This window comes from Oncorhynchus mykiss, chromosome 25 (assembly GCF_057628025.1).
Source record: "Oncorhynchus mykiss isolate SJ-2025 chromosome 25, ASM5762802v1, whole genome shotgun sequence".
Taxonomy (NCBI): Eukaryota; Metazoa; Chordata; class Actinopteri; order Salmoniformes; family Salmonidae; genus Oncorhynchus; species Oncorhynchus mykiss.
In genome coordinates, this window is record NC_143046.1 from 57,872,301 (window position 1) to 57,889,710 (window position 17,410).

The 17,410-nt window shown below is 41.2% G+C and overlaps 1 protein-coding gene across 2 annotated transcripts in view; it reads right to left on the minus strand.

The window, feature by feature from the left end:
* spata17 (spermatogenesis associated 17) overlaps nt 1-16,958 on the minus strand; it is a 65,779-nt gene extending 48,821 nt beyond the window's left edge. Inside the window, exons 1-7 of one of the 2 annotated variants that reach the window (XM_036962965.2) lie at nt 16,630-16,958; nt 16,235-16,324; nt 15,202-15,283; nt 13,889-13,939; nt 10,591-10,694; nt 5,259-5,382; nt 3,275-3,484 (exon numbers count right to left, since the gene is read on the minus strand). In XM_036962965.2, coding sequence (XP_036818860.2) covers nt 3,275-3,484; nt 5,259-5,382; nt 10,591-10,694; nt 13,889-13,939; nt 15,202-15,283; nt 16,235-16,324; nt 16,630-16,697 — 729 coding nt within the window. In that variant the 5' untranslated portion in view covers nt 16,698-16,958. The remainder of the gene's footprint in view (nt 1-3,274; nt 3,485-5,258; nt 5,383-10,590; nt 10,695-13,888; nt 13,940-15,201; nt 15,284-16,234; nt 16,325-16,629) is intronic. The other variant, XM_036962966.2, reaches the window with a different exon arrangement.
* Between the last annotated feature and the right edge of the window lie 452 nt (nt 16,959-17,410).

Genomic DNA, 17,410 nt, shown 5'->3' on the forward strand with positions numbered 1-17,410 from the left:
GAGGCAAATGACCGCAAAGATCATACATTAGATATTTTTTATATATATATTAATTTCATAATTCAGACAACAGCTGCGTCACCCATATTCAAGAACAACCCACTCTCAATTCTGAATGACCTATAGAGGCCCTATGATTTGGAATTCATACTCGCCTGATTCTGCCAAGCTGTCCCTGTCGTTGTTTAAAAAGGCACATACTGTCCATCACAGTTCTATACCGCAGTAGCTTGACTGTCTGTTTAGATTTTCTATTCCTTTATCTCTTTTGCGTCTAGTTTTTATTTTATTGTTTGTTTGTCCACACTGCGGAATCTGTGTGATTTAAGCCCTTTTGGGCTTTTTCCCCTCTTGCACATACTGTTGTTGTTTTTTTTACTGTTACAAACTGTCCTTATATTTGTGCAAACAAACTAAACTAGAAAGAATGCTATACTGGTACTAATACTGTTACTATTAGGACTGTTATACTGCTACTATGTTTCTAATATGATTACTATACTGCTAATAAGTTACTAATACGATTACTATACTGCTACTAAGTTACTAATATGATTACTATACTGCTACTAAGTTATTAATTGAATTACTATACTGCTACTAGGTTACTAATACGATTACTATACTGCTACTAAGTTACTAATACGATTACTATACTGCTACTAAGTTACTAATATGATTACTATACTGCTACTAAGTTATTAATACGATTACTATACTGCTACTAAGTTACTAATATGATTACTATACTGCTACTAAGTAACTAATACAATTACTATACTGCTACTAAGTTACTAATACGATTACTATACTGCTACTAAGTTATTAATACAATTACTATACTGCTACTAGGTTACTAATACGATTACTATATTGCTACTAAGTTACTAATACGATTACTATACTGCTACTAAGTAACTAATACGATTACTATACTGTTACTATGTTACTAATCCGATTACTATACTGCTACTAATACCATTACTAATAAGACTGAAATACTGGTACTAATACTGTTACTAATAAGACTGATATACTGATACTAATACTGTTACTAGTAAGACTGATATACTGCTACTAAGTTATTAATACGATTACTATACTGCTACTAGGTTACTAATACGATTACTATACTGCTACTATGTTACTAATCCGATTACTATACTGCTACTAATACCGTTACTAATAAGACTGAAATACTGGTACTAATACTGTTACTAGTAAGACTGATATACTGCTACCTAGTTACTAATACGATTACTATACTGCCACAAAGTTACTAATACAACCACTACACTGATACTAATACTGTTACTAATAAGACTGATATACTGGTACTAATACTGTTACTAATAAGACTGATATACTGTTACTAATACTGTTACTAATAAGAAGGATATACTGGTACTAATAATGTTACTAGTAAGACTGCTATACTGGTACTAATACTGTTACTAGTAAGAATGATATACTGGTACTAATACTGTTACTAATAAGAATGATATACTGGTACTAAGATACTAATAGGATTACTATACTGCTACTAAGTTACTAATACAATCACTATACTGCTACTAATACTGTTACTGCTAAGATTGCTATAACAGTACTAATACTGTTACTAGTAAGACTGATAAACTGCTAATAAGTTACTAATGCGATTACTATACTGCTGCTAGATTACTAATACGATTACTATACTGCTACTAAGTTACTAATACGATTACTATACTGCTACTAGGTTACTAATACGATTACTATACTGCTACTAATACTGTTACTGCTAAGATTGCTATAACAGTACTGATACTGTTACTAATAAGACTGATATACTGATACTAATATTGTTACTAATAAGACTGATATACTGGTACTAATACTGTTATTAGTAGGAATTATATACTGGTACTAATACTGTTACTAGTAAGACTGATATACTGGTACTAATACTGTTACTAATAAGAATGATATACTGGTACTAATAATGTTACTAGTAAGACTGCTATACTGATACTAAGATACTTATATGATTACTATACTGGTACCAATACTGTTATTAATCTAACTAGTGTTTTGCTCGTTACTGCTATACTGTTACTATAATGACACTAATAAGACAACTATACTGGGACTATACTTGTACTATAACAGTATGAATAAGACAACTATACTGGTACTATATGCTACTATACTGGTGCTGTAATGATACTAATAAGACAACTATACTGGTACTATACTGGCACTATAATGATACTAGCACGACAACTATACTGGTACTATACTGGAACTATACTGGTACTATAGCGATACTAATAAGACAACTATACTGGTACTACACTGGCACTATACTGATACTATACTGGTACTATAATGATACTAATAAGACAACCTTACTGGAACTATACTGGTACTATACTGGTACTAATAAGACAACTATACTGGTACTATAATGATACTAACAAGACAACTATACTGGTACTAATACTGTTACTAGTAAGACTGATATACTGGTACTAATACTGTTGCTAGTAAGACTGCTATACTGCTACTAAGTTACTAATACGATTACTATACTGCTACTAAGTTACTAATGCGATTACTATACTGCCTCTAATACTGTTACTGCTAAGATTGCTACAACAGTACTAATACTGTTACCAATTAGAACGATATACTGATACTAATACTGTTACTAAAAATACTGATATACTGGTACTAACACTGTTACTAGTAAGAATGATATACCGGTACTAATACTGTTACTTATAAGAATGATATACTGGTACTAATACTGTTACTAATAAGAATGATATACTGGTACTAATAATGTTACTAGTAAGACTGCTATACTGATACTAAGATACTAATACGATTACTATACTGGTACCAATACTGTTGCTAATATAACCAGTGTTTTGCTCGTTACTGCTATACTGTTACTATAACTGCTATACTGTTACTAATAAGACTATACTGGTACTAAAATGATACTAATAAGACAACTATACTGTTACTATACTGGTGCTATAATGATACTAATATGACAACCATACTGGTACTATACTGGTACTATAATGATACTAATAAGACAACCATACTGGTACTATACTGATACTAATAAGACAACTATACTGGTACTATAAGGGTACTAATAAGACAACTATACTGGTACTATACTGGTACTTGACTGCTATACTTTTACTAATAACACTACTAGACTGGGAATATAGTGCAATGATATTTCTCTTTCCTTTCATTGCTGAGTATGTCTCACCTGTGGTTTCTTGCTGGGAATGGGAGGCAGGGGCTTGGCTCCAAAGGCTCTAGGGACTCCCAGAAAGGAGGGGGATGAGGGGCTGGTGTTACCCAGGAGAGAGGCTCTGTCCCTGGGAATGTTTCTGGGTGGCAGGGGCTTGGTCCTCCGGAGCCTCAGCTCCATCTCATCTGGCCCAGGTCTGAATGGAGAGTTGAATACTCCAGGGCACTGCAGAGGCAGAACAGGACAGAGTGAAGGGAAAGACAGGGAATGTACAGTATCGTGTAACCAATGCATAATCTACAAATACAGCATGGGAGAATAAACAGGAACTTTTTTTTAACACTTTGCCATACACCAGCCATTACTTGCGCTTTACAGTAGTTGTACCAGTTACACTGGACATATGAGGAAAAGAGAGTGATTAAATGTTTTGTAAGAAATGACTGTTTGCTAGTGTGTTAATGCTGAGCAAGAACAAAAGCCTGCACGCACAGTGTCCCTCCGGGATTAGAGTTGGCCACTCCAGCTATAACTCCGACACAGGGCCAATATAAATTCACACAGACTAAGAAAGTATTGTCCAAGCCCTAGCCTCAGACTTGCATCCCTTCAAATAGAGAGATTGGTCACAGACAGACAGACAGGCCGGGAAATAATAATTATTTCACATCGGACTGATCCACTGCTCTGCTTTAATTAGGAGACCAAAGCTTTGAGGAGCTCTGCTAGCTAACTACTATATATGCTAATAACTTCCTTTTTTAGGCCAGACTAGGAGTGGGACTGCCTTGGTGCTACTACTGTTGCCTGGCCACTGAAGAGGGACAGGGCAGGGTGGAATGTGTGTGTGTGTGTGTATGTGCTTGCATGTAGCTGCTAGTTCCTGGCCACTGTGGGTAGAGGGACTTGAAGGGTGGTGTAGCATCGTAGCAGGGGGTAACACACTGTGAACCCACCCCGACTGGCCACCGCGCTGCGCTGGGGAAGAGCAATGATGTTGACCCCCTGAACAGGGGAAGTAAATCTATGTCAGAGCGGCCACTTGTGTCCAGCGGAGTGGCTGGCGTTAAGGATGAACTGTTGGAGACCCATCCATTTCCTGGTGACAAGGTCAGACAGTGGAGAGGAAAGGAGTCCCGCAAACATATGCACAGCCCACTACCACCCAGAGACACTTAACATTCTCTCTCTCTTCACTCTCATTTTCTTATAGCTATTTCCTTCTACTCTCTCTCTTCCCTCTCATTTTCTTATAGCTATTTCCTTCTACTCTCTCTCTTCCCTCTCATTTTCTTATAGCTATTTCCTTCTACTCTCTCTCTGTGTCCACAGCGCAGTGCCACAGAGAGACATTCACTTTTTTTTATACTCTTCCACTTCTTTGTTCATCTCTCTTCCACTCTCTTTCCTTCTCCTCTCTCCCGCCATACGCACAGCCCAGCGCCATTCTCTCGTTCACCATCTCTCTCACAATCAGCCTCTTTTATGCCCAATCTTTAACAGCTTCGGTCAAATGTCACAGTTCCGGTCCTTTTCAAACCCAATGATTCCCGGGCAACGTTTGTCATGACGGCTGTGTGAACCTCCCTTTACCGGAGTGGGGGTGATGATGGAAGCAGGACTGGTAAGTGGACAGGCGGACAGACACAGACATCAGAATCTGCTGGAAAGATGATGACGACGAAAAGAGTGTACAGGCACCAAGGAAATGACTACCTGGTGGAGACACACCCACCCACACCCACTGACCAGCAACACACTACTTCATCTTCATTATGAGCACACCGGGGTGCCAGGAGAAAGAGCAGCCGTGTAAACCTCCCACTCAGCAGATACCTACAGCACACACACACACACACACAACTGGACGTGCCCCCTAAATTATACATCCCCTTCTCAATTACTGCCAATGCCACCCCCACTAAAAGGAACATGAAGGCTTGGGCTTGTCAGTGGCAGTGGCTGTCCGCATGGCTCTCTGAATCCAGTGTGTGTGTACCTGCTTTGTGCTGAGTAGGAAGTGCATCCTCTGAGCCTGGACATTCTTCTCCTGCTCCTCTCTCTCCATGGCCATACACTCCCTCTCTCTCCTCTGGAACTCTGAAAACTCCTCCAGATCCCTCCTACACACACACACACATACACACACACACACACACAAAACACACACACACACACACACACAGAGAAAATAAAATATTGTTTGCAGTTTAGTGACCATTTACCCGCTTGAGTGTGTGTGTGTTTTGTGTGTGTGTGCGTGCGCAGATGTGTGTGAGGGAGAAAGACTGAGTATACAGTGATCAGGGATCAGGGAGTTTCTTGCTACAAGTGAATCCCTGATCTCTCCTCTAGCAGGAAACACATGCTTAATGACTCCAATCAGGGCTGAGAGAGAGAGAGAGGGGTGCGGGGGGGAGAGTAAGAGAGAGAAAGAGAGAGAGAGAGAGAGAGAGAGAGAGGGGTCGAGAGAGTAAGAGAAAGAGAGGGAGAGAGAGAGGGAGAGAGAGGGAGCGAGTGAGAGAGATGAAGAGAGAGAGAGAGTGAAGCCGTCAGCGTGCCAGGCCGTGGGATGATGAATATATTCCATCAGTATAGCCAGGGCGCTCCATGACATCTGCTATCCGAGCTGTCTAAATGGGACACATTAAAAGCCCATACGCAATCTCATTTTACAATCACACACTGTTACTGTGTGGGGTAATAACTTAAGGGGAATCGGAAACAATTACTAAAACATACACACGCGCGCACGCAAACACAACGCAGTCAAACAGGTGCACACACAAAACGGACATGACAATGCACGCACACACACACACACACACGCAAACGCACAAAGACATTAGACTAAAAGAAAAGCCCATCCAATTCATCAGAAAGCGAGAGGAAAAAAAAGGTAACCATTGCTCATCAGGCTTTCGTTCCCAAGCTGCTCTCAGTTTTCAATTATGTGCTCACAAAGGAGAATATTCATACCGTCCTAACGTAAGGTTACACACACCGCCGTATTGACATTTAAAAATCACCACCATTTCCCTGTGCGTCGCAGCATTTTCATTCCTCCCTCCACACAAGATTAAATGACAAAATAAATGAAATATGCAGAGTAGCGTGGCCCCCATTTGGCCACCTGGTGAAGGGGAAATTGCTTATTAATGTGAAAAGATGAAGTTGTGGGACAGTCTGTTTCAGGTTTCTCTCCCCTCTTTTTCCGCCGTCTCCGGCCACCGGTGTGTGTGTGTGTGTGTGTGTGCGCATCGCTGTATGCTGGTGGCTGTGTCGGTGACCTTTGTCTCCCTATATCCCAGGTTTATTATTAATTGCGGTGTAGTGGACAAAAGCCAAACAGATTTGTAACGGCTGAAGGGACCTCGATCTGTGTCACGGCTGAGCAGGAGAACATACAACCCTCATTACTTCTGATGGTCATGGGGAGGTGGGGGGGGGGGGTTGGGAGGAGCACGGGAGCAGCCCAACACGCGTGACCTTTCCGTGTCCTCAACACTCAACTCACACAGGAGAGAAGTTCAGTCGAAGCTGGGCAGAAGTTAGGCGGAACACTTTTCTAGGGGTTGACCTCTTAGGAAAGTTGTCTCGTGCTCAACTTAAACTGTCGAAGCACATTAATGATAGTTAGCAATTAAGGAAAGCAAAATCAGATAGGATTTGTGGTCAGAGTGTACAATAACGTAGTTGTACTAGATGGTCTAGATATTTGTGATATATTCTTACAAATCTGTCTTTTATGAGAATTTGTACTTGTCTGTTAGACATTGTTCATCTTTGTTTTTGTATGTCTTGTGTATGTGTCGAGACTGTTCAATGTGCTTTAAATAAAGCTTGACGTGATTTGATGAAACAGGGAACATTTTCATTGTAAAATCATATAGGCCTCTTCGTATTGGTATATAAATTACAAAGCATATAAACAAAAAACAGGTAATTAAATATAACATATGAGTATACATACAACTAATTTACAAAATACTGCTCGCAACATTTAACCTGTTTAAAGGGTCCAATAGGATGTCAAGGAAATACTACTTCAATGAAAACATTTCTAAATCAACAGTGTTGGATCCGTATTGGAACACAAATCTCCTTTTCATGTTGTACACGTCAGATCCCAGCAGCTGTTCTGTTGCCCCTGTTGAAACGATGACGATGATGACAGTGTATTACAGGATAAAGACATGCATACAGCTGCTTTACCTATATTTAAAATCTTGGGGCATAGAGCTGGTTACGGGTAGAGTGGGGTGATGGGGAAATCATAGCCTGGTGCATTGTGGGGTAGCGGGGTGGGGTAGCAGGCCGGCCCGTCCGGCCTCCAGGCCAACACCGGAGCAGCTAATTGGCTCTCCTAAATATTTAATGACCGTACAAGCCGATTGGCTGTTTTAATTGTTCCAATTAAATAATTCAATAGCTGGCAGGGAGGGAATATTCAGCAGTCCATTAACTTCCAGTGTCTGACTCGATATATTGACCTCTGACCTATGACCTCTAATAGAGCAGGCCTCAACCCTGACCAACCTTTAACCCTACCACGGCAGAGGACACACAACATCATCACCATCAACAGGACAAGTTTACTACAATTATATACAATTATATAGCATCACAAAACAGAAGTTAACCAGGGTTGTTTATTCAACAGATTCCCTCCTGTAACAAGAAGAAACAGAGGATTTCCAGGATGAGGTGTCAACTTCAACAAAAATACCAAACCCCCAAAAAACTGAAAAAACACAAAAAAGTGATGACAACCAAAAGCAATATTTTTTTCATCACTTTCCTTCCTGTAAGCGAGGTACTTCCTAACGAGTCAGTGACTGAACTGGAGAGCAACAGACTTTTCACACGGAGACAAAACCCTCCAATCAAAGCCAGTGTGTACGTGACCTCCTCTACACCCCTGGTGTAGAGTCAGGAAGTGTGTATGAGCTAACTGGAGGACCGGTCCTCCCAGATCTCCTTTCATGGATGTCCTTGAGCCGAGAACCGGGACGCCACACAGAGAGTAAAATCCCTCAGCCTCACCACTCCGAGTCCATAAATTTCCCTCAGCCCGCGATGAGTTAAAAGATTTTGCCACGTTAGAACATTACAGAGAGAATTTATCTGATTATGGCAGTAATAATTACCCAGCTGTTTATTGCAGATAGAATAATAATTCATGCAGGCAACAGGCCGTGGTGGCAATGACACTCCGCATTTAGTAAATATGCAAACGGCTCCCTCCTAATTGCCCAGGCTCGCAGGATGCCCTTATTAAGCAGCACAACTTTAAGTGTCTTCCTGACAAGTGATAAATTGTTGTGTTGCACCAACTCTAGTCGCTTGAATTACAGTGGTGCCGAGAGGTCCTGACTTCATTAGGCTATGCAGGAGGGGACAGCTCCATGAAGATGGACACGCTAACATGGTGAACCCCGGCCAGGGGGAGAGCGGGAAGGAGGAAGGAGAGAGAGAGAGCGTCGGGCGGTGCGGTTAATGAAATGACACAGATGGTTTTGTATGGGGAGATCCGTCAGTGAGGAGCAGGAAGAAAGAGAGAGAGAGAGAGAGAAAGAGATGGTCTTCCCGTCGGGCCGTCTCCCGTCATTGGCATGCCAGGCCAGTCGGCCTGCACTAAATGGGAGCCATTAGTAAAACTTTGAATAATTTATGCAGCGGACAGACAGAGGGGTGGAGGGATGGTGGGAGGGAGGGAGAGGCGGATTAAAAAGCGGACCTTTGCGGGGTGAGTGATCGGGCAGTGTGAGATCCGAGGGGCCCTGGCGAACACAGAAAGGATATTTTAAATAAACGTGGCGCTGCGTTAATTGATCGTGCCCCAGAAGCACTAAATAAACAAGTGATTAACTGGCGAGAGGACGACCTCTCCATGGAGAGGAGCAGCCAGAGAGGAGGGGCTCAATGGCCGTGTGTGTGTGTGTGTGTCTGTCTCTGGGAATGATAGACAGGAAAACATTGAGATGGCAACATTGTCCTGACTCTCACCGATATCTCCCACATTACCCACAACCATCTCATCCACTCTCACCCACAGCCAGTTTATCACAACACATAGTCTGCCTCCCAACAACCTATTTGGTCTATGAATCAGATCATATTTGGCCTATGAGTCCAGATAAATACTGGTAAATACCGAGGCTGAATATAGGGGAACAGGCCTAATTGAAATCTCTACGTATTTGGCCATTTTGTGTGTCCTATACGCAGGCTTCCAGGTTAAACGTCACAACTGTCACCTACCTGGTGTTTGTGTTACCCTCTCAACACCACAGAACCACTGTGTTTGAGGACTAAAAAATGTTCATAAAGATGACAGGTGACGTGTGGGTTGTCGTGCTAGAATCTCACAGAGACGTCATGAAAATGCAAATGTAACCAGGTTCTATCGTACCCATCATGTCCCTGGCTATCCCGCTGCACACATACCAGTATAACCTAGGTCTGCTGTAGCTGTGCAGGTGTCTGAGGTGACACAACTCAGAGGTGACAAACCTCATTACTTCTCACCAGGCCTGCATACCTCTGGAGGGAGGGGGGAGTCAGTGATCCGACGAGCACTTAACAAATTTACATTTAATTTTAGCTGAAGCCTTAAGATATTTTTAACCCCCCACGAAAATATATTAGCGACATAAAAAATGTGACTTAAACGTACATTTTTTCATTTTTTTTTTACTGTATAAAATAAACGATGGCATCTTTTTCGGCCCCTGGAGCCTAGCATGTTTTATTAATGACAGAGCTCTCGCTGAAAAAAATCACAGGCACATTTTTTTATTTTGTCACGTCGTTCGCTGGCCACCCAAGGCACTTCTGAATCCTTTTTTTTCTCCTTCAGGTTACCGGTACACATGTATAGCGATCATACTCTCCGCCTCTAGATTAATCAGATCAATTCATCTCTGCCCAAGCACCCAGAGTGAATTCCTGTTAAGCATAAAGTCTGCTCCATGTTAACTAATAGGAGTCTCTTGGTGCCACGATACACATTAACATAACACCCGGACCTTCTCAGACTTTCTTTCACACGACAAAGACTGGCCAATAGGAAGAGTGATGTAGCACTCTGTAAAGAAAACACATCTATTCCAATACCCTACAACTTATCCTCCGAAATAAATATACAAACTGGAATAATGAATACATAATTGGGTATGTTCTGAATCGACTGAAAAAGGGATAGAGAACTCACCAGAGACATTTGTATAGTACATAGGTCGACACAGACTATTTATCTCTGTTAATATCTCTGTTATGTTACCTACTATAGACTATAGGCTTCCATCAGTCCTGTTAATGTATAGTACCTAATCTGTTTGTTTTTGCGGGCCAGTCCCTCCATGTATCTCTTGCGTGCGTAGTAGTTATGGCTGTATTTCCTCACGCAGTAACCTCTCCACCTCTGCTGTATCTGTCGGAGAAAAACACAGCAACACACATCTATAGTTAGCTTAACAATCCACCAGTTAGATGGGATGGGACCGAACTGACAATTTTAGTGTCAACATCACTACAACGGTTGTTGTTGGTATAAAATACAACTTTGTGCAAAATGGACTGGCAACACTTGCTTTAGAGGTCCCTTGCATTTATGTCAGTTTGACTTGACACACACACACACACATACACACACGTACGCATGCACGGTATGGACGCACACACGCAAACACCCACACACAACGAGTGTGCCCCTAAGCTGGGGCCAGATCTCTAAACAGAGGGGAGTGGATGTCCTTCACTCTAATTAAAAGATTAAACAATAGCAGGTAGAAGAATTATCAGAAGAGGGGAGCCAGGAGAAAAATAAATAAGACCAAAATGAGAATTGCGATTGATCCGCAGTCAATAGATCATTTTAAATAAAGTAATTGCCCGGCTCGCAACTCAAAGTTCTTGTTGACCTTTTTTTGACTAGTGAAATCAATGATGCATATTGGCCGGGTTAAATCTAATCAAAAGTCTCGGGCCTCTTGTAAACACTGTTTTCTATTAACGTGCTAATACATTAGCCTCCGCTAGAGCGACGATGATAAAGACATCGGTGGAAGAGGAAGAAAAAGGACTAGAATAAAAATTGATTGAAAAGGAAGTGCCACAAGGGGATTCAGAGATGATTGTATCTTTTTTTTCTGGTCAATGAGAGGCGGTGGGTGGATATGTCCTTCACACACACACACACACACACACGCAGAGTGAGAGACTGAGTTTATCACACACAACATACTCTGCGCTGGTCCAAAGTTCACTACACTTGTACATGCAGCTTTTTCAGTGGGCCCTTTTAAAAATTGCGTCTACACTCCGGTGGGTTGGACACACTGCCCATGAAAATGTCACAACATTTTCAATGTAGATGATTCTAAAACAGCATCTCAGTAAACATGATTGTACTACATGTCGGTGTCACTGTCGCTTGTTTCTTCTAGATCCCTCTCATCAGTTGGTGGGCTGGTGATTCCCTGCATTGATTCGACCAGGTTTAAACGTGACTTCATGGTGATGTAAGAAGGTGGAGAAGAAAACAACTCGAATATGAGAGTTGCTGATATGGTCAGCAGTGTACAGTACATGTAAAGTTGAAATCTTCCCACTTACAAATACAATCGTGTAGTTACGGAAAACATGTGTGTTGTTGTTGACAGAAACTAATATAAATTAAAACCAAAACATTAGCACGAGGCCCTACTTGTTTCATTTGAGGATAACATTTTGTATAATTTGAATGAAAATGCTTAGGCCTTTCAAGACCCCCCAGCATTTCACAACAACCATTTTTACAATAATCCTTCCTTTTTTTAAAATGTTTTATTTGATCAGATCTTGACATCCCTTCAGAGTCCTGGCCGTATGACATGTTTTACAGGGGTAGTAAAGCAGGTCTATCCTGCTGCCAAGCTTCTGTTCTCCTCTAAGTGCCCACATGACCTTTAACCTTTGGCCCCGTGACCTCGGGCACTTGGTCAGACCCAGATGGCTGCATGTAACACGAGCCTGACTAAAACACCGGGCCTGGACTTCTTTATGTGTTTGGATAACTGTCTGTCATAAAACTTTTCCTCAAATTTCAGTGGTTTCAGCGAATGTCCAAACAACTCACTGGTAATATGCCCTTCTTCAATAAAGCATAGAATTTTGTGGGCTTATAAAAAAATTATTTAACAATTTCACTTGGGGTGGAACAGAGCGGCTATATGGAATTGTAAAATATAAGGTTTCAATGCGATATCCTCGCATAAAAGTGCCAAAGCGTCACTCAAATGCAAAGGCTTTTGATTTATAGGTTGTGTGGTAGGAGTTGTTAAACTGGTCAAATGGGACTTATGACGATATGGGCCGTGACAGAGAGATCTGCTCTAGAGGAAAAGCCAGCAGAAAAGTTTTTAAATCAGATATTTGTCACAGTTTAGCTTAAAATGCTAATAATAAGGTTAAACATGCTAACTTCACTCCTGACTGGTTTAGCATAACTGAGTAAAACTATTCAATTTAGTTTCATCATAAATACCTGGGCAAAAGGGTATAATATAATTTCAGAGATTTTTCTGCCATTGAAATCCTGTTTTTTTGGGTCGCCCAAGTCCAAACAGTGTTAATTCATTTTCGGGATGGAAAAATGCTTTCAACGTTACTTTAAATTACTGAAACCACATTTAAAGTATGTAGAAAAGATAATGGACCTATATATTTTTTAAGAATATAATCTTTGATAAATAACACTTACCAAGATAAAAGCTAGACAACTGAAAATTCCAAAAACATTGAATTTAGCAGTATAGATTTTCTTATTATGTTTGAGCAAAATAACACATAATTGCTGGAAATAAGCTTTAAAGCCACAACATTTTCTCTCAGCTGCATGGCAAAATAGAATTGCAGGAAATTTGCTTTAAAACTTCTCAAATTTGTCTCAGCGTAATGGTAGACTCAGCGAAATGACGTTGCCAAGGCTCCCATACAGTCACGCAGTATCTGTGGTTGTGCACAAGTTCGCTTCATGCTGTTCACAGCGTGGTAAGCAGGGCACCAAAACAGCAGAGAAGTTGAGCCTCGCGTTCCGACGCTCTTAGTTGTTTGCGTAAATTGACCCACTATACCGTTTACTTTCTGCATCTACGTCAAAATCGCTGAGTCTACCTTTAGTAGAGAAATGTGTCGAATTGCAGTGAATCGGCTCAAAAATGCTAAAATGTCGCTGCACCGCTAAAATGGAGGTGTCCAAAATGTTCTCTAAGATTCAGCAGCGCCGACGGGACGACCGCGTCCCCTGCAACACCCCTGCAACACCCCTGCCACGCCCACCACCTAAGACCCTTTTTGATCCGGAAAAAGACCTGAATTTAATTTAAATAGGATTGTCTGATCAAAACTGCGTATTAAAATCTAGACTAAATGTAATAAGAATTTTGCCCATCCAATGTAAATGAATACTGATAACATTCCATTAGAATCAATTCCTGTATGGTATATAGGTAGAAGTACCCCCCCCCCCCATAGGGACAGAGACACTTGTGGTGAAATGAAGCAGCACTGCAGAACTATTCGTGGGGATCACATTGTGAGACCAGGGGACTCTCCATTTGCTAAAACAGACAGTGTGATATTTACCCTGACGGACATCTCGTGGTAGAAATTCATCTTCATGATAAAATATGCGGCCTGTGAACAAAAGGAGAGACAGTGTTACATCTCTGTCGCCTTATCCAGGCTCTCTGATCTGTCCTGAGCAGCCCGGAGATAAAGAAGTCTTTATACCTGATACATAATAAGTCTCATAGACACCACGGAGAGAGTGAGAGTGAGAGAGAGAGAGAGAGAGAGAGAGAGAGAGAGAGAGAGAGAGGGAGGGAAAGAGTGTGTGCGTGCACGTGCAAGCTTGTGTCTGTGTGTGTGTGTGTCGAGGGAGAGGGAGGTATAAGTCAGACTTTGTATTGAGGGGACGGGGCTCCTCTCTTAATACATAATGCAGACAAGGCCAAGAAAATGTATGGTAGTCAAGCTGGGAGCTAATGGAGATGTATGATGGTCCAGCGCTCTCCGCTGGGTTTGATAACCAATGACGCTCCAGCCAGGATAGACTAACAAAGGCCAGAATATTCACACGGCTCGCCTCACGCCTCGTTCCGCTGTGCCCAGACCACTGGGGGCACATTGACAGGAGCAAACTTGAGAGAACTATATAAAAGGAATTCATATCTCAAACATGTCTCTTTTTAATAACGACATAAGAAAGAGGGAACGCACAGGGAGGAAGACAAAGACGTGAAAGACGAGAGGAAGTTTGGCCAAATGCGGAGATGAGAATTCAGAGGGGAAAATAAGGGTGTTGGCTTTGAGTCATGTATAATAACTCTGCAAAGTCTGAACTCATAAAACGTTCTTTTGGTAATTTTGAGAGATTCAATGAGATTCTGTTTTATTTTTCAGATACTGTGTGTGTCTGGTGACATGTCCTTTACCTAACAGTAAATCAGGGTTTATCCCCAGGTTCCAGCTTGTGAAAGCTTCCCAAATGTGCCTGGCAGTTGTGCTTTACCAAACAGTCAATTTAGGAGGTGATAAATAGCTGTTGTGATTTGTTTACAAAACTCAATCCAGAGAAAATTATTTGTGAGAGCAGTGGGGATTGGATTTTGTATCAACAATCTGTTCAATTAAGAAGCAGTTGGAGCTAATCTAAACCCTCCCACCATCCCTCCCTCTTTACCCTCTTCCTCTCTCGTTTATGCATTCCAGAAGCGATAGAGCCCCAATTCCATACCATATGACTTCGTATTCCTAAGTGCTAATTTCCAAATGTGTAATAGGTGAATTATATGTCTTCAGGTCAGAGTTGCGGCTTCTGAATATAGCAATTGAATTTTAATGTATGCTATCATAACATAATCAATATATCCGTAGCATTTCAGCGGCTAACGTACCTTCACCATTTGTCTGAAATGTGCCCTTGCTGTGAATCCTCGCCATATCTTCTGAATAATGGTGGCCTTCCTGTGTAGGTGACTGGGAGAAATGGTCATGAAAACATATGCTTTTACAAAGAAGAAATATGAAGAGATTAATGTATTGGTATAAGACAATATGGGATATACTATGTACAGTATGTGGACTAGTATTTTGACTTGCCGATAATCTGCAGAAAAAAAGGAAAGGGAAAGAAATATGTAAAAATCTGTATTTTGTTTGAGTTGAAAGGTCACGATAAGAGATAGTCCACCACCCTGCACACAGGACAATGCACAGCAACCTTTACTTAAGGCTTTTCAATTATGTCCAGTGATCATGGCTCCCAGAGCAAGCGGACATTTGTATTCATCATCAAACATACTCTAAATACAAGTCTACTGCGATTCCAGCCTCAACGAGGCCATCAATTTCCAAAAGGCCATTTATATGCCCAGAAAATCAATGCTTATAGGGGGGATATGGTAACCCGGGAGTTGCACTTAAGAAGCTCAAAATGTGGCTAATTAGCCACTTAACACATTGATCAATTAACTAAAGTAATCTGAATTAACCTGCAGTCTGGAGGTTTGTCAGCTGACCCTGCAAAATGGTGTTAGGGTCACAGTACAAGGCAGAGAGTGGAATAGGCCTTTATTTCCCTCAGCCATTTGCACATCTCTATAACACCAAGAGGGGGTCATTTCATACTGTAAAGTGATCATTTAGGTTTTGGGGGGGGGGGTGGGGGTTCTTCTCAGGGTAATGCGGCTGAAGGTCGATTTTTATTTGGGGGTGAAGAAAAGGTGCAGTGTTTTGATAAAGAATACTACAAATTAGGTGTGTATTCATTCTTTGAAATTGCACGCGTGATAATATGTATAGTTCGGGGGATGAAATTAGGAGTTTGTGTTATAATTATTGTTAAAATGTCAAAGTTAATTTATGTACAAGGAAAAACCCCTTTGCAACAAAATGAGCTATTTTTTAACTCCCACACACATCTCTTACCTGAGGTAGGCCCGCACCTGGCATCCCCTGAACCAACTCTGTATTAGGATGGCTGCTTCGTTCTCTCTCTGTCTGTTCTCCTCGGCTATCCTAGACTCACGCCAACACAGCAAATGCAGAAATGTACGAGCATGCATGGTTCAACCAAGTCAGATGTCTGTTCATCATACTATAAAAGGCATCCGCTGTAGTTGTTGTTGCTGTCAGCAAAGCTGCCTGACTAGCTAGCTACCAGTACAGTAGCTAGCTAATATAAGCTAGCTACAGTAGCTACTTTTTTTTCCCCTCTCAACTTTAAAACAGTTACGCCAGGCACTGTTAGAAATAGTTCACCGTGTTACAGGGTGTTGGTGACAAGTTAAATGTGCATGCTGCAACTGCTGCATGAACGTTACCTGTTTCTGGTGAAATATTCTTCTTTAATTCGTTCGATCTCATTCTGCAACCTGACCAAACTAGCCATGCTCTCTCCGGACCGAGACGCAAGAGTTTACATGTTCCCTTGACAACGAGAGAGACAACAGTGTTTCCTTTTTCGTTTTGCGCGTCTCTACTATGGGGGTGGGAAAGTTATGGGCACCGGGCGATTGTCAAATGTTTTTCTCTTCTCGATAGAGGCCAACTTGTAAGGTAGTCTGGCCGTTGTTTGGCTGAATAAGCACAGGAAAAAAAACATTCGTGGACCTGTGTATTACTAGAGGACGCTGTTGTGTGTGCATTTATTTTTCCACCCTTGCAATTTGCTCTGACTTGTAGCCTTTGCCCAGCGAATTGTATCAGATGGGGGAAGTGCATTTGAACGTTATATGAAAATGATAGTTATCTATTATCTGAATATTGCAAGCATTGTGTAGGTTACCTGTGTTGTTCAAATAATATGTTTTATCAATTATATTTACCGCAAGAAAAATGAAGGTAAATTGATGGATTATTTACTGTATCTGACTTAAATTACTAACATAATACTATATTATTATTATATAATACCTATATTTACCTGCTGTGAGAAAGTCACATGGCAAAGGAAGGTGCTGTACAACATATTTTAGATGAAGTCAGGTGTTTTATTTAGGTCTACAGCACGGTGATAGCGGTAGGCAGTTCAATTGACATTTTACAAAATGGATCCAGAAAAATAAGATGCATAAAAACAGCTGGAATATAATCTTTCTAGCA